Below are 17,809 nucleotides of genomic sequence, written 5' to 3'. Positions count from 1 at the left end.
GACTCCATATATCCACATGAAACTTACATGTCAATTCATAAACTAAGAATCTACCAAGAGAATCACTCCTTAGCGATCCTTGGTTTCAATTCATGAAAAAATTAATCTAAAATATCTGCTGAGAAGGGTCTGCTCGAACACATGTCCAAGAACACATTCATAAATATTAATAATTCATTAATTGATTAAGCTAGAGAATAATATAGTGAACTACAACAATTGGGGCTAGGGATTTGGTCCTGCTTGACTAACCCATGTCTGCCAGGGCGCCCATACTAAGGTTTGTGATTTGCATGCATTACAGGCGAAAAACAATTTAGAAGTACCAATTTCATTTTGTGCAGCTTATCCATATTCGGGGCTTGATTTCCAAGGATCTCTACCACCTCGGCTCGCACATGATCCTGCCACTCAGGATGGTTTGCTAAAAGTACTAAAGCAAAGGTAGTGGCAGTGGCGGTAGTTTGACGTCCACCAAGGAACATAGCCTGGCATTTGTCTACAATGATGCTTGATCCATGGCCGTATTTGTTGATTAAGGCCTGTAAGATGCTCTGCCGCTCGACGTCGTCATCACAGTCCATCAGCTTTAGAACAAATTGGTTGACTTATTTTCCATCCTAGAGGCTGGTGGTCACTTTATAAATATGAAGGAAAGTCTCACTTTTTGAGCTAGATTTTGAGATGAGAGAAGTTCAAGACCTTCCAACACTAATATTAGAGCTCAGTTTACCAACTAGTTTGGACAGATTATGAGGGGGAGATTCTTGGGTTATCCCGCATTATGTGGATGGGGCTAGTGGTCAGTTTGTAAATGTGAAGGAAAGCCACACCCTTTGTGCTCGTTTTTTGGGTGAGAAAGGCCCAAGACGTCAAAGAGCGGCAATTTTTTTACTAAAACAGTAGCTGATAAAAGGTAAGCATTTGGAATCATGTTAACTCGCGAAACATGGGAATGCTGTAGAAAGCAAACTGTGGAAAGACCATCGCGCCGCTTAGAGTAATGCTGAAGGAGGAGGTGCCCAAGACCAACAGAAGCATGCAGCTGGCTTAGCAAATCCTGAAGCACTAACATCTTTGACAAAATTTCATTGCCAAGAACATAATTGCTCCCAAACATTCCTTTCGAAATCTTTTCTGCCGAGAGACCTTTGAATCCTCGTTGACCCATACCGAAGCTACTCCCCTCGCTTTCTCCTTTTGAGATTCCCACTTTTCCAACATGGAGACGGCGGATTCAACCGTCATGTCCACGCAAAACAAAACCAGTAACATATAGATGGCTTTTCTGTCAAAAATTTAGCTGCTTCATGTGCAAGAACGAAGACAGCCAAAGCAAGATTCGTGCCGCTGTGAATTAGATAGAACGTGCCTAGCTAATTCACACCTTTATTTTGTCATTGAAGAATTCGGGCGCAATGACTTTCCTCTGGGGGGCCCAGGATTTCCCTTTTGAAGAGATGTTGTCGTCATAACCCAACAGAATTTCCCAGTTGTCTCTCAGGTATGTGGAGCGACCGAATTCAGGAGACTTGCACTGACACAACTCCCTCACTATGACAAAGTCGCATAGGGAATCCTGAAGCATTAAGATCTTCGAGAAAATCGCATTGCCAACAACATAGTTGCTCCCAAAACATGCTTTTGAAATCATTTCGGCGGAGAAGCTTTTTAAATCCTCATCAACTCGTTCTGAAGCAACTGCCCCGCTTCCTCCATTTGAAATTCCCACTTTTCCAATGCGGAGATGGTTGATTCAACCGTCATTTCCACCATTCTCTATGCAAAACACAAGTAACGTATAGATAGCTTTTCTGTCAAAATTAACTGCTTCACGTGCCAGAACAAGGACAGCTCAAGCAAGAAATGTGCCACTGTGAAACTTTTAAAGTAGGCACTTTATGATTGCCAATGCCATCGTTATCCCCCACAGCTTTCTGGTCATCTTTTTTCCAGCGGAGAGCTTGCTTTGGAGACAAGTTGCTGAACTGGATTTGGTAAGCTCCAAAACCATAGCAAAAGAAAATGATGATGGTTTAGTGTTTCTGCCAATGCACACAGCCCACAGCTAAGGGCGTCCATTGAGTGGGTCTAGAAGAGGTATTGCAATTCCAGCACTATCGTTTAACGTACCTTTTTTTCTCTGAAATGAAACTTTTTCATTGCTCAACCAATATGCAGGATGCTTACTCTGCTACAGGCTTCTCACTTCTTTTAACTCAACTTTCTTCTCATACTCTTGACCAGATTGTCACCATGCTACTAACTTCAGGCATATCTGCGCTAGTGGTGATTGCTGAAGTGGGTAAGGATGGAAATGCTAGCGCAGAATGGCTACCGATTTGAGGCTAAGTCCCCAAGTACTGCGACCATGTGGGCGGAACTCTAGGGGCCAGTTTCTCCAGACTCATATCGTATGTGATGATACTCCTTTGTTCCATTCACTGTCCTGCATCCTCTCTTAGTTTGAGGTATTTTACCCCAGCAGAGGACTTTAGACAGTGTATTGGAAGTTTGACGAATTTTTACTTCACCTTCAATTTCTGATCATCTTTCCCGTCAATCTAGATCGCTAGACTTACAAGGAACACTATCAAATATCAACCAGTGTGTTATACATATCTGCTTTAGTGTATACTCTTGATTGAATGAATACGATCATCAATTTCGTTATTTTTCTTCCCCTGAGAGGCAATTGCAGCATCAAGAGACTCTAAAAAGCTTAATTAACAATGAGGTCCGTAATTAATGTATAAACAAATCTGCACATCTAAACATTTATCACTTATCAGGTGATCTCGGCTAGATTTTTGCCATGGCTTTGCCCGTTACATTCGTAATGAACAGAAGTAATACGCACAGAGTTCAGGGTAATAGGATGCCTAACATTCCTAGTTAAGAAATGTCCAACATAAGTGAGTCTAGAAGATATGCAGTACTAATTAACATGCATTAAACAAGAATTTCCTTCTTTATGAAATCTCTATATGAGCATTACCACCTGCATTCAAAGAACAGCCACCCGTCAAATTTATTGATGTTCCCTGCAAGCCAAGAGTTTTTTGGTCAGTAAGCTTAGCTTTTACCCAGAAGTAAGCCCAACTGACCACCCACAAGAGAACATGATGCTACAATTTCGTCAACTATCCTTTTTTGTGGTGCGCCTTCCAATGCAACACAAACATTCATACAGAAGATGGACAGTTTCAGATCTTCTCCATCTTCAGCTGTACCCCATGTTCCGGCTTAAAAAACAGCTTACACATCACCGAGTGTTTGTATTCTGGGGATAAAGAGAAAGTGAACTTAGACAGCACAAGAGACAGAACTATCTTTAGTTCTGTCATTGCGAAATTCTGGCCGGCACATGTTCGTATCCCCATCCCAAAAGGCATGAACAGATTTGGAAGTTTGCACGCCGAAGAAATGCCATTCACAAACCTTTCTGGATGGAACTCGTGGGCATTGTCACCCCAGTTGGCCGGATCCTGATGCAACAACGGGATTGGGAGCCACATGTTGACGCCTTTTGGAATCACAAAGTCCCCGAACTTCATTTCCTCGGAGGTTTCTCTCGTCAAGAATGGTACAGGAGGATATAGGCGCAAAGTTTCGTAAATCACCATATTTAACTGCACATCGAGAGAAAACAGCTGATACCCAAGTAGTCCTATACCTAGATTTTCTGTTAGCCTAGGGCAACATGCGACTACGTATATCCACGTGAAACTTATATGTCAATTCATAGACTAAGAATCTACCAAGGAAGCTCACTTCATAACAATACTTGGTTTCGATCTATGAAAAAATTCACCTATAATATCTCCTGAGAACGGTCCGGTCGAATGTACTGTGCTATAATATTGATTAATTAAGCTAGAGAATAATATAGTGAACTACAAAAATTGGGCCTAGGGATCAGGTCCTGCCCTGACTAAACTATGTTTTGACATTGCCCAGTGCGCATAATCTTAGGTTCATGAACCATATGCATAATAGGCAAAAGAAAATCTAGAAGTACCAATTTCATTTTGTGCAGCTTATCCATATTCGGGGCTTGATTTCCAAGGATCTCTCCCACCTCGGCACGCACGCGCTCCTGCCATTCAGGATGGTGTGCTAAAAGTACTAAAGCGAAGGAAGTGGCAGTGGCTGTACTTTCATGTCCACCGAGGAACATAGTCTTACAATTGTCTACGATGACGCTCGATCCACAGCCGAAATTGTTGACTAAGGCCTGTAAGAAGCCCTGCCTGTCGGCGCTGTAATCACTGTCTATCAGCTTCAGAACTGATCGGTCCACCTCTTTTGCTATCCTCCTAATGTCACAAGCAGTCTTTGTAGGAATATGCCTATACCCAGAATTTTAAGAAGTCAAAAAGCGGCAAGATTAATATGAAATCCTTTTGTACGGGAAGCAAGATATACGCAGTATGAAGGTTCTTTTATCAGAAGAAACTTCTGCTACACATGTAACACAGCATATGAAACGGTAGCTAATAAATGGTAAACAAGCGGAATCATGTCTCCCTCTGTTAATATATTTAAATAATAAATCAAGCTTTCATCGTATAGATTAAGCTTTTTTAACAATTGACAGTGATCTCACAAAAGCTCACGTGGTATCGAAACAAGATGCCTAAGTTCTAATCTTGATAGGCCCCTATTTGCCTCTCAATTACATATTTCCATACTTAGGCCAAAGTTATCAGTCGCAACTTGCCCTAGAAAGCAATTTCCATACTTCGGCCAAAGCTATCAGTCGCAACGTGCCCTAAAACGCAAACTTCAAAAAGACCAACACCACAATTAGAGTTTTTTAATGCTGAAGGAGGCACCCTCACCTTACCCCGGGAAGACCAACAAAAGAATGCTGCTTGCTTAGCAAATCCTGGAGCACTAAAATCTTCGAAAAAATTTCATTGCCAATGACATAATTGCTTCCAAAACATGCTTTTGAAATCACTTCAGCGGAGATGCTTTTCAAATCTTCGTCGACCCTTACAGAAGCAACTGCCCCCGCTTCCTCCATTTGAGATTCCCACTTTCCCAAGACGGAGACGGCAGATTCAACCATCATGTCCACCATTCCCTACGCCAATCGAAACAAGTAACATATAGATAGCCTTTCTGCCAAAAATTAACTGCTTCACGTGCAAGAACAAAGACAGCTCAAGCAAGGACTGTGCCGCTGTGACTCTGATAGAATCTGCCTAGCTAAGTCACACCTTTATTTTGTCGTTGAAGAATTCGGGCGCAATAACTTTCCTCTGCAGAGCCCAGGATTTTCCTTTCGAAGTGACAATACTATCATAACCCAACAGAATTCCCCAGTTGTCTCTCTAGTACGCGGACCTTCCTAATTCAGTAGACTTGCACTGACAGATCTCCCTCACTATTTCAAAGTCGCAAATGCATACAATCACCATGTTCCCCAGTGAGAATGCAAACACTGGACCTGCAATGACAGTAGCATTCTCAGCAGGTGAATATGATCATCCTAAAATACACGTGCTCATCACACAATACAAATGGCCGGCCCATGTTGCAGGCATATCTAGTGAAAACTCCCAATCACTAAGATGTGAACAATGAGTGAAGTAGAAAAGAGTATATTTACCACAGTTGGCTCTCCACTTCTCTATGTGGGGAAATAGGCGAGACATGTAATCATGCGAAACGCGATTGGTGATGCTTTGTTGATTCTTTGTCGCTTGCATTTCCAGTTGAATCTTCTTAATATCCGGGATGTTGCCGAAGAAAAAGGATGGCACAGGGCCATTGATTCCCTGTTGCTGAAGCTTCTTTCTGAGCCGCAGCGGCTTCCACCAGAAGAGATTGTAGAGGTACCAGAACAAGCATGTGAAGCCTACAAGAAAGAGAGAGATAAAGACTCCTAAAGTTGTAGCCATTGATGTCTTAATTGTTCCCGTAGCTCTTTCTTGATTCTTCTTAAAATGAATCAAAATGGGTATGACAGGCTTTTTGTGTTATCTTTTTTAGCAGCTATAAAACTGCCAGCTGCAAATGGGAAACGAAAGGGTGCTGTTCCTCGCTGGTAGACCCCTTACTCATTGGACAGCATCAATTCATCCGCTAAAGGACAACTGATAGAAGTTGGTTTCCTTGTATAAACAACGGAGCTAACCATACGAAGAACTAGTCTACTGTGTTTTCCTGATTCCACTGGGGGGAAAAAAGAAACTCGCACGTTTGTTTTTTGTGCCTCTTTTAAATTTCTTAGTTGGTAGAAGTGCTTCTTTTAAATTCGTAGTTGGTACAAATTATTGGTGCATTTTAATAGGATATTTCACTGGTGGGGTCAAAGTTTATATGGAAATTTTCCCTAAAGAATAATCAAAAGGACAGCTGCAGCGAATCGACTGGACGAAGCTAGAAGGAAACTAGCACTGCTTGGGAGGATCACGCCCAAGAGGCCATTTCTTTTTGAAGTAAAACAGACGGACATAAAAAGAGTTCAGATAAAACAGCAGCATCTAGAACTCAAGTATGATAAGAATTATCTCGTTAAATAGCATACGGAAATCTTCAGACGAATTACAGAAAGCAAGTAAGCCTGCAAGAATTCAACGAGCCACCAGACCAAGCGCTCACCTACCTAGGGACATGTTGATTGGCCAGTGATAGAAGTTAGAATCCGGAAGCATCGCCATTGCAAGTAGAGGCTTAAAATCATTAAAGTATAACTACCGTCCACAATTCTTAAAGAGAACCGGATGGTATAGTGTTTCCATTCAGAGAAAGAGAACTGTATGCCGCCTCAATTTCAGGTGACCTTAGCTAGATTTTGTAGATGGCTCTATCCATTGCATTCATAATGAGCCAGAAGTAAGGCGTGCGGAGTTCGAGGTGATAGGATGCCTAACGTTCCTAGTTAAAAAATTGTCCAACATAAATGAGTCAAGAAGATATGCTGTACTAAATTAACTTGCATTAAACAAGAACTTCCGTCTTTATGAAATCTCCCTTTGAACATTACCGAATGCATTCAAAAAATGGTTGCCCGTCAAATTTATTGATATCCCCTGTAAGCCAATAATTTTTTAGTCACTAAGCTTAGCATTTACACAGAAGTAAGCCACTGACCACCCACGAGGACAAGAAGCTACAATTTCGTCAACTATACTTAGCTTCCAATGCAACAATTTAAACATTAATACACAAGATGGACAATTTCAGCTCTTCACCATCTTCAGTTGTACCCGTGTTCAGGCTTAAACAACAGCTTATGCATCCCCGAGTATTTATACTTGGGGGACAAAGAGAAAGTGAACTTAGACAGCACAAGAGACAGAAATATCTTTAGTTCTGCCATCGTGAAATTCCGGCCCACACAATTTTGTATCCCTGTCGAGCGATCAAAGTTAGAATCTCAATGCATCTCCATAGAAAATTAAGGCTTAAAATCATAAGAATACCGACTGCCATCTAGAATTCTTAAAAAAGAACCAGACAGTGTAAGGTTTTCCATTCAGAGAAAGAGAATTATAGGCCACCTCGATTTCAGGTGATCTCGGCTAGATTTTGTACATGGCTTTGTCTATTACGTTCATAACGAACAGAAGTAAGACGTGCAGAATTCAAGGGAAAGCCTAATGTTCCTAGTTAAACTGTGTCCAACATAAGTGAGTCGAGAAGATTTGCAGTACTAATTAACTTGCATCAAACAAGAACTTCCTTCTTTATGAAATCTCTCTACGAGAATTACCAAATGCATTCAAAGAACAGCCACCCGTAAAATTTATTGATATCCACGGTAAACCAAGAGCTGTTCAGTTACTAAGCTTAGCTTTTATACAGAAGTATGCCCCACTGACCACCACACACAAGAGTACATGACGCTACAATTATATTGACTATGCTTTGTGGTACAGCTTCCAATGCAACAGACCAAACATTCAACACAAGGACAATTTCAGGTCTTCTCCATCTTCAGTTGTACCCCGTGTTCAGGCTTAAAAAACAGCTTATAAGTCAGCAAGTGTTTGTATTCTGGGGATAAAGAGAAAGTGAACTTAGACAGCAAAAGAGACAGAAATATCTTAAGTTCTGTCATCGCGAAGTTCTGGCCAACACAAGTTCGTATCCCTGTCCCAAAAGGCATGAACAGATTCGGAAGCTTGCACGCTGAAGAAATGCCATTTGCAAACCTTTCTGGATGGAACTCGTGGGCATTGTCGCCCCAGTTGGCCGGATCCTGATGCAACAGCGAGATTGGGATCCAGATGTTGACGCCCTTAGGAATTGCAAACTCCCCAAACTTCATTTCCTCGGATGTTTCTCTTGTCAAGAATGGTCCAGGAGAATATAGGCGCAGTGTTTCGTAAATCACCATATTTAGCTGCACATCGATAGAAAACAGCCGATTGGCAAGCAGTCCTATAATTAGATTAATAAGCCTAAGAAGGGCAACATGCGAAGGATCTGCTCGAATGTACGTGTGAGAACAAATAAAAAAATAATTGATTGATAGATTTAGCTAGAGAATAATACAGTGAACTACAAATATTGGGGCTAGGGATCAGGTCCTGCCTGGCTAACCCATGTCTACAATTGACCAGTGCGCATGTACTTAGATTTTTTAATCGTGTGCATAATAGGCAAAAAAATTTAGAAGTACCAATTTCATTTTGTGCAGCCTATCCATATTCGGCGCTTGATTTCCAAGGATCTCTACCACCTCAGCACGCACGTGCTCCTGCCACTCAGGATGGTGTGCTAAAAGTACTAAAGCGAAGGTAGCGCCACTGGCAGTTGTTTCATGTCCACCAAAGAACATTCCCTTGCAATTGTCTATGATGACACTCGATCCACTGCCAAAATTGTTGACTAAGGCCTGTAAGAAGCTCGGTTTCTCGGCATTGTAATTGTCATCCATCAGCTTTAGAACAGATTGGTCAACTTCTTTTCCTATCCTCCTAATGTCACGAGCAATCTTTGTAGGAATATGCCTATACCCAAAATTTTGAAGACGTTAAAAAGCAGCAAGATTAATATGAAATCATTTTGTCCAGGAAGCATGATATGCGAGCGTTTAAGGTTTCTTCAGAATTTATCAGAAGGAACTTTTGCTATATATGGAACACGGCATATGAAAAAGTAGCTGACAAAAGGTAAACATGTGGAATCATGCCTGTGTCATTATTGTCTGAATGAACAAATAAACTTCTCAGTCGGAACTTGCCATAGAAACTTGAAAGCAAACTTTAACAAACCTGTCACCCCAATTAGAGCCTTTTAACACTGAAAAAGGAGGCGCCCTCACCTTACCCCGGGAAGACCAACAAAAGCATTCTGCTTGCTTAGCAAATCCTGAAGAACCAACATCTTTGAAAAAATTTCATTGCCAATAAGATAATTGCTCCCAAAACATGCTTTTGAAATCATTTCGGCAGATAGGCTTTTTAAATCCTCGTCGACCCGTATTGAAGCAACTCCCCCCACTTCCTCCATTTGGGATCCCCACTTTTCCAAGACAGAGACAGCGGATTCAACCATCATGTCCACCATTCCCTATGCAAAAAAAAAAAAAAAAAACGAGTAACTTATAGGTTAGCTATTCTGTCAACATGCAAATGAAGACAGCTCAAGCAAGGACCATGCCGCTGGGCATTTGATAGACCTGCCTAGCTAATTCACACCTTTATTTTATCATTGAAGAATTCAGGCGCAATGACTTTTCTCTGGAGCGCCCAGGATTTTCCTTTCGAAGTGATGATGCTGTCATAACCCAACAGAATTCCCCTGTTGTCTCTCAGGTACGCAGACCTTCCGAATTCAGCAGACTTGCACTGACAAAACTCCCTCACTATGTCAAAGTCGCATATGCAGACAATCACCATGTTCCCCAGGGTGAAGGCAAACACGGGACCTGCAATAACCGTAGCGTTCTCAGCAGTCAAAGATGATCGTCCTAAGCTACATGTGCTTATCACGCGGTAGAAATAGCTGGCACATGTTACAGGCATAGCTAGTGAAAACTCCTAAACACAATGATGTGAACAATGATTGAAGTAGAAGAAAATTTGTTTACCAAAGTCAGCTCTCCATTTCTCAATGTGGGGAAATAGGCAGCACATGTAATCGTGTGAAACGCGATTGCCGATGCTCTGTTGATTCTTCGTGGCTTGCATTTCTAGTTGAATCTTCTTAATGTCCGGTATGTTACCGAGGAAAAAGGATGGCGCAGGGCCATTGATTCCCTGATGCTTAAGCTTCTTTCTGAGCCAAAGCGGCTTCCACCAGAAGAGATTGTAGAGGTACAAGAAAAAGCAAGTGAAGCCCACAAGAAAGAGAGAGAGAAAGACTCCTAAAGGTGTAGCCATTGATGTCGAAACTGTTGTTCCCGTAGGTCTTTCTTGTTTCTAATTATATGAATCGAAATCGGCAGCACAGGCTTTTTCTGTTTCTTTTTTTACAGCTCCAAAAAATTGTAAGCAGCAAATGGAAAACGAACAAGTGTGCTGTTCCTCACTTTTAGATTCCTTACTTATTGCACGGCACCAATTCAACTGCTAAAGGACAAACTGAGTTGGTTTCGTTGTATAAACAACGCCAGAAACCGTAAGAAAAGCGAGTCAACTGGGGTTTCAGATTGGACTTTGAAAAAGAACCTGCTTGCACATTTATTCATTGTGCCTCTTTTAACTTATCTACATAGTTGGTACCTATTATCGGTACATTTCCAAAGGATTATTCACTGGTGTGATCGAAATTTATGTGGAATTTGTCCCTAAAGGATAATCAAAAGGACAGCTGTGGAGGATTGATCGGATCAAGCTAAAAAGGAAATAGCACTGCTTGGGAGAATCGCATCCAAGAGGCTATTTCTTTTTGAAGTTCAACGGCATTCCAAGTTCAGATGTACATAAATAGAGTATAGACATTACAGCAGCATCTAGAACCCAAGTATCATTGCGAATTTTCTCATTAAAGTAGCATACGTAAAACTTCAGTAGCAAATTATAGAACGTGACCAGACCCTCAAGAACTCAATTAAACGGCGAGACCAAGGGCTCACTAACCTAAGGACATGTCGAGTGTCAAGTAATCAAAGTTAGAATCCAGATGCATCTCCATAGCAAATTAGGGCTTAAAACTACTAGAATAATAACAACCATCTTGTAATTATTAAAAAGAACTAGACAGTATAAGGTTTCTCATCCAGAGAAAGAGAACTATACACCACCTCGATTGTGTAGTCCGAGTAGAAGCATAGCCGAGGATAGGTACACACTGTACCAGTGTGGGCAGTCCTACTTAAGGCAATACAATGCTAAAAATACTATTAAAACATCGGCATAACTAGTACAGGCAATGACAAACATAGAAATATATAGTCGTAGCCTCGGCATGCGTCATATCCAGTTTCTCAATTTCCAATGTTCATGAAAAGAGAACCCACATTGAAGTTCAGAAAAGAGATCAGACATGTACACCAATTTTGGCATCCCTCATCTCAAAACAATCGAGGAAACCTTGCGCGCAATTCTGGACTTCTTTATTTAAATGTGATGCAAAGCATTGACCGTCTATCACACTGATTTTTAAGCCAGTGATTGGAACTAGAAATTTCTAAGCAGACCATCCCCTCTGTGAATTTCCAGAAGAATGCACATTCAACCTGTCAAGGACCGCATTAAAATCCACGGGCTGCCCGCTCTCCTCCAACCTCTGAATGACACTCGCCACATGATCGCCCCTAAAACCCATGCTCACTAGTTTCTCAATCAACTCACCGTAGGGATGGTTTCTAACAAACTGCGAGTGACCAGGGTTACGACCCACTAAATTACCACCTGGGGCGGCATGGGGATTCTGAACAGGAACATTGGTTGGAGGGTATGCACCCTGAGGGAAGTGCATTTGCTGAGGTGCATGATGTGCCCTCGCCATATCTCCTTCATACATCATATATCCACTAGTCTGAGGTACCACACTTTGGGGCCCAGCTTGGTAAGTTTCGCCAGGATGTGCTCCAAAGGTGCCCTTCGGAGGGGGAAGTGGAGGTTGTTGTTGACCCATCCGACCTTGTCCGCCATATTCATAAGATACTGTATCAACACGGCTAGATACAGGTGGTGGAACTCCAGAATAAGACAATTGCATCGCCATGCTATTTGGAAGTGTCTCTGGAGGAGGGTTTGAGGGTTGACTCGGTGGGTAAGGAGAATAAACAGCTGGTGATGGGGCTCTGATCTGCGGTTGCATAGATGACTGTTGTTGTGGTTGTACCTGCTGAGGTAGTTGCTGAGACCACTGCTGCTGATACTGTGGGAATGGATGCGGTGGTGGTGGTGCAGGTGTCTGATTCACCTGCGGCTGCATGGATTGAGGGGCCACTTGAAGTTGAGACATCCTGACATGAGGATCCGAAGCCACGTATTGACTCTGAGGTAGCTGGGCAGGTACAGATGTATTTGGAATCTGGCCAGGTTGCAGATAATAGGCTTGCTGTTGGGAAACATTCTGTGCAGGGGCCTGTGATGGAGGGGCCACTGGTGGTTGCGGCGGAGACACTTGATGTGGAAGAGCCAAAGCTAACTGCTGGTCAGGTACATCAGATGCATTATCAGACTTCTTGCTGTCAGATTTAGGTGTTGAAGTTTTCTCCTCATTTGATTTGTCATGACCAGAGGAAGACTCTTTCTGCACAAGCTGAAGCTTGGCTAGTTCTTTCTGAGTTTCAGCAAGTTCTTGTTTGTCTCGCAAAATCTGTACCGACCTGTGGACCTGCCAAAAGCCATGGACATTTCAGGCAAGTTACTTATTTCATAATGTTGACTGTCAAATTTCTAGCAAAAAAAAATGTTGACTGTCAAACGACAAAGGATATGACATCAGTTTAGAATCAGGAAACAAAAAAAAGAAAACTTAAAGCATAATTACACAGAAGCACATATCTCAATAACCTGCCTTATCACGTGCCAACAATTCTTGAATGTGTCACATTTCTGCTGTAATAAAATGGCGGAGCAATTAAGAACCTTTATTCCACCAAAATCAATATAAAAAAGCAACACGCTGTTACTGGAACACGCCTAATGATCCAACAAAAAAAGAGTGGTACCTAAAATCTCATGAACCAATGGAAGCCAAACCATTAACAGATCTCTCTATCACTTCTCCATAAATAACTACAGACGTTATTCCCAGGTACTGGCCCAAAAGATAAAGACTTTTCTGTCCGTGACTGTTCAGGATGTCAAGAAAATGGGCGATTAACATAGTCAAAACAGCCCAAAGAAAGCAACTTCTAGAGAAACAATGCTCCTATCAATCAACCTCGACCAGTGTTAGCTTCTGTCAAATATGCAATAAAAGGACTTCCAACGAAGACCTCATATGGTACATTTGTCTAAATGAATATTCAACTCAAAATTTCAATTCAAGAGCTTTATCTTTCCCACCAAACCAACAAGTTTCTACTCCCAGCCATAGAAAGAGGAGATCTTAATACATGAATCATGGCCTGGGTAACTTTCACCGTGACGGTAACTACTCTTGCAAATGCTAAGGAGATAGGAAGGAGTACAAAATTTTCAACAAAACAGAAGAGTTCAAAGAGTGATTACCTTACAAATAAAAAAGGAAAGAGAAGAAAAAGCAAATGAGATTATTTTCTTTTTTGTGGTCTATGTCATTATTTAATTATGCGACGACACCGAAATATGCATCCATGGCTATTGCTTAATTTGTGAATGATTGTTTTGCCTTGTCACTAAGAACGCAAGTAACCACATCCAGTCTCCCAACACCTATCTGCCACATGAACCTGTATTGAGTTAGTGATATGTGCTCACAATGTAAAGATACAAGTACTGAATTACGACAATCACAACCTCTCACGAAAGATCACAGCATGAACTTAGAATAAAAGCAAAAGCATACTATGGGACAAAACTAGATGGATATATGAGATGCTTTACAAGTAGTAAACTCACCTCTTGAAGATGTTTGTCAAGAGATTTAAGCTTTGTATCTGCATCCCCATGATCACGATTCAGTTGAGATCGCATCTCTCCAATTGATTTATCGAGATTGTAGCAGTATAATTCCAACTCAGATAGCCGCGAACTTATCCCCTCGAGAAAGCGCATGAGGTTGTCGGTATGTTTTTTCATGCTTTTCTCAACAGAAGCAATTAAATCTTGATTAAAGGAATCCTCTGGCTGGCTATAGGCAGAAGCAGAATAAACTATTGGCCGGACAAGTCTACTTTTGTGGAAGTCCTGCTCAGAGCATTTTATTGGGTTAGATTTTACCATTACAGTGCAAGCTCAAGCCAACACCCTCAATACATGATCATAGCTGGTTTTTCGGAGGTTATATTAACCACAGAGCCAAATTGATCATACTGAAGCACAAGTGATTCAGCATTTTCAGCTAGATCCTCTAGAACTGCAAAATTTAGCATAAAAGATAGCCCGATTCATTCTATGAGGCCATTGAAAATTTCATCAACTCTTGCATGTTTAATACAGTTCTGATGAGCTTTCTGTAGCCTTTAGCCTACCAATCTCCTCTTTTCACTAATCCTCAAAACCCCATCAAGTACTAATAATCGTATATAGAACCAGATGCAAATGTTACGAAGCCAAGGGCTCAATGACACACTCTCCAAAAGGTAAGAAGGAACAAAACAGGCATTCAATTACCAGCAGCAATTCTTAACATCGAGACTCTTCAAATGTAATATACTTGACCCAAAGCAAAGACTAGACATATCTACCGAAGCAATACTGAAACTGAATTTGATCAGGGAAAGCTACCTCAAGTAGTATTGATTTGGCACCTCGCTAATTTTTTCCCGGCACCAGTGCGACAGAAGCCCAAGAATTCTCGCATCAACCTTTATTACTACTAGCATATGAATTGTTGCAAACAAGAGACTATTTATTTTCAAGACATTGAAGTCAAGCAAAGTGAGATATTCTGACACAGTAGAAAACAAAGAAAAAGGAAAAACGCGTAAACTGCATCACCGTTCCCATTCAAAAGAACAATACTTTGTTACGTACGACAACACTTCCGACTGCAAAAACCGCATCGGGCTCATAAACAAAACCTTCGCGAACTACATACGACTACCACAACTTGCTTCTACAGATCGACTCCATCCACGAAAACGACGAGGAAGTCACCCAGCAAGACAAGAAACAAATCTAGCTGAAAAGCCCCTAGTTCGGACCACCCATGATCACAGAGCCAAACAACTCGCAGAACTCAAAACCCTAACAACTCATCCGCATCTCAAGCTCGAATCGACCGTCCCAAAAAAACCCAACGCGAAATTCGCAGAACCCCAAAGAAAACACGCAGGAAAAAGGGGCGAGACCGACCGATTGGCGAAGCGGAAGGTACCTTTCCGAGGTTGGCAGCACCGATGGCGGCGGAATCGGAGTGGCTCCCGCCGTTGGAGGCGTCCTGCTGGTGGCCGCCCCCGCCGCCGCCGTAGTCCTCGTAGGAGCAGAGGATGTCGTCGGTCGCGAAATCGAAGCCCGAGCTGGGCCGGCCGGACGAACCGGACGCCATCACCGCGGCGATCGAACGGTGACGGTGCGTGCGGGGGGTCTCGCGCGGGCGGTCGAGGAAGGGAGGAGCGGTGCTGCTCCGCCGTGGGAGGAGGATTCGTGCTCGCAGAGGAAGAGAGAGATAGAGAGAGAGAAACGGTGGCTTCTAGAGAGAGAGAGGGGGTGGGTTTTACTTAGCTTGGTCGCGACATGAACGTGGAGAAACGTATCGGTTTCGGAGGTGTTAACTCCACGTCATCGTGATTCTCGTGTAAAAAACAAATGAGGGCATAACGACTCAAATAATCTTTAAATTTTTAATTTTTTAAATATGATTTTTAAATTTTAATTTGATGTGTAATATAAATTATGAATTTTTAATTCATTTAATACGGTCACTCGATTTTTGACAAATGTTCGGTATAATTCATGATCTATATGAAAATGTTCAATATTATTCTTCAATTTTTATTGTTCGGTAATTAAATTAAATATGTATCAAAAATTTAGATATTATATTGAATGAATTAAAAATCGAGAAATAATATTTCGTATTTAAATAAACTTTATGGACTATTTGTACTATTTTTTTAAGAAAAAAATTGCGGAGCGTGGTTGGCCGGTTTGGTTTTGTTTTGTTGATGGTATTATGGTGGTGGTGGTGGTGATGTGACCCGAGAAATAGAACGGGTCAAGGTTTTAGAAGCTGTGGAGATAAGGATTGAAGTCACCGACGACCATCCCTTTTATTCCTTTTAGCACGCTCAATTAGCCCACGTCAATGATCATTTTGACTTTGTTCAATTTCTCTTTGATTTACGAGGAGGAAACGTGCCGGTGATTCCTAACCCGAATGATGATATGCTCTACTTTTACTCACAATCGTGGGTCGGCGTGGTCGGATAAAGACGTGAAATTTGCTCGCAGTTACTTATGTCGAGAACCGGACGATTGACTCATCAAATCTACCCGAGCCATTTTGTTTCTTAACCAATTATTTTCGGTCTATTGTGCACACGCGTGTAGCCCCATAGGTTATATGCATAAACCACCTACACACGAATTCCGATAGGTACATGTATTTCCAGTTTGTGGAACAGAGAACCGGCCCACCTGATCTTGTGATGCGGAATCTATTAGTGGTGCATTTCTGGACCGATTGGACAGGCAGAAGTCCAAACGGAAGGCGAAACAGTGATGTGACTAGAACCGATGGACCCGATCGACGACATCGGATATTTTTTATGAGTTAATTTAAAAAGGCAGTTTTCTAATTTTGATGTTTTACGCTTTCCAATTTAGATTAGGTAACTTTCCTATTATAATTAGGTTTCCAATTCAGATTAGATAACTTTCCTATTATGATTAGGTTTCCTATTGTAATTAGGTTTAACCCCTATAAAAGGGTGTTTAGGGTTGTTTTGAAGACAGAACATTCTTATAATCAATATTGAATTTCGAGATTTTTCTCTCTAAGTAAGGTTTTGCTTGAATTATTAGCGGAACGCTGCGTCATCTTGGAACTAGTGTAATTCCTTTTTTTCTTTCTCTTTTCCTATTCCCTACTAGCCGGACAAAGGATTGGAGAGAACGTTGTTTTTGAACTCTCGCAGGGAATGGAACACTCTTGCATAGTGCAAGCGTGTTTTGGCAATAAAAAACAAACTATTGGTCTAGTCCAAATAGTTCGGTCTACACTTAGAACCAAGAACCAACCTGTGCTCGCCCCTATTAATGACCAACTAAAGATGGTTGAGTAGAACTATTGTGTTGGTTTCAAACAGTTTACCCATTGAAACTGCAAAACCAACATAATGCATTTGCATGATTGATAGAAAAATTGTTATCAGGGTTAGTACCATAAAAAATCCCAAACTGATAACCCATTATGCACTTTCTCCTAATTAAGTTTCGTCCCGCAAATGATTTGAAGTTGGTAACCTTGACCCAAATTTAATCTCCATTAATATTCCGTCCAATATTCTGTCAAAAGACTAATGTGTCAACACGCACATATTGCATCATGTATGATCGTCATAGTGAATACAACATCATAGAAGATAGAAACTAAACATTCTCGAGTGGGATATTAGATGATACTAAGTTCCACCGTTGTGTCCGCTCCACGCTCAAAACTTGGTCACTGCCCCCATAGGATTTCATAGTGGAAAAGAGAATAAAAGTATTACACGACATTGTCATGAGTATACAAATAACCGGGAAGAAAAAAGTCGCTGCACTCGAACATATTTGGAAAAAATGACATAAATAGTCGA

The 17,809-nt window shown here is 41.5% G+C and overlaps 2 protein-coding genes and 1 pseudogene across 2 annotated transcripts; all 3 read right to left on the bottom strand.

Annotated features, from left to right (window-relative positions):
- Positions 1-527: 527 nt before the first annotated feature.
- Positions 528-6,455, bottom strand: LOC115685538 (cytochrome P450 714C2-like; annotated as a pseudogene).
- Positions 6,456-7,733: 1,278 nt separating this feature from the next.
- On the bottom strand, positions 7,734-10,455 carry LOC115685536 (cytochrome P450 714C2-like). The gene is made up of 5 exons (XM_030610612.2): positions 10,055-10,455; positions 9,663-9,892; positions 9,287-9,534; positions 8,642-8,972; positions 7,734-8,362 (listed from the first exon to the last, which is right to left on the bottom strand). The coding sequence occupies exons 1-5, from the start codon at positions 10,344-10,346 to the stop codon at positions 7,937-7,939; spliced, it is 1,527 nt and encodes a 508-aa protein (XP_030466472.1). The 5' UTR covers positions 10,347-10,455; the 3' UTR covers positions 7,734-7,936.
- Positions 10,456-11,120: 665 nt separating this feature from the next.
- Positions 11,121-15,754, bottom strand: LOC115685535 (pollen-specific leucine-rich repeat extensin-like protein 1). Its single transcript, XM_030610611.2, has 3 exons — positions 15,385-15,754; positions 13,965-14,252; positions 11,121-12,753 (listed from the first exon to the last, which is right to left on the bottom strand). Exons 1-3 carry the CDS (start codon positions 15,553-15,555, stop codon positions 11,596-11,598), a joined length of 1,617 nt encoding a protein of 538 aa, XP_030466471.1. The 5' UTR covers positions 15,556-15,754; the 3' UTR covers positions 11,121-11,595.
- Between the last annotated feature and the right edge of the window lie 2,055 nt (positions 15,755-17,809).

This window comes from Syzygium oleosum, unplaced genomic scaffold, assembly GCF_021117445.2.
Source record: "Syzygium oleosum isolate NSW1041296 unplaced genomic scaffold, Sole_v2.1 Sole_v2.10, whole genome shotgun sequence".
Classification (NCBI taxonomy): Eukaryota; Viridiplantae; Streptophyta; class Magnoliopsida; order Myrtales; family Myrtaceae; genus Syzygium; species Syzygium oleosum.
This window is presented reverse-complemented; position numbering and strand designations above follow the sequence as displayed.

Coding starts and splice junctions, on each gene's coding strand:
- LOC115685535 (XM_030610611.2), bottom strand. CDS start 15,555: ATGGCGTCCGGTTCGTCCGGCCGGCCCAGCTCGGGCTTCGATTTCGCG. Junction 14,253..15,384: donor GTGCTGCCAACCTCGGAAAG/GTACCTTCCGCT, acceptor TGCTCTGAGCAG/GACTTCCACAAAAGTAGACT. Junction 12,754..13,964: donor TTGACAAACATCTTCAAGAG/GTGAGTTTACTA, acceptor GGCTTTTGGCAG/GTCCACAGGTCGGTACAGAT.
- LOC115685536 (XM_030610612.2), bottom strand. CDS start 10,346: ATGGCTACACCTTTAGGAGTCTTTCTCTCTCTCTTTCTTGTGGGCTTC. Junction 9,893..10,054: donor GAAATGGAGAGCTGACTTTG/GTAAACAAATTT, acceptor CGGTTATTGCAG/GTCCCGTGTTTGCCTTCACC. Junction 8,363..8,641: donor GGCTGCACAAAATGAAATTG/GTACTTCTAAAT, acceptor ATCGATGTGCAG/CTAAATATGGTGATTTACGA.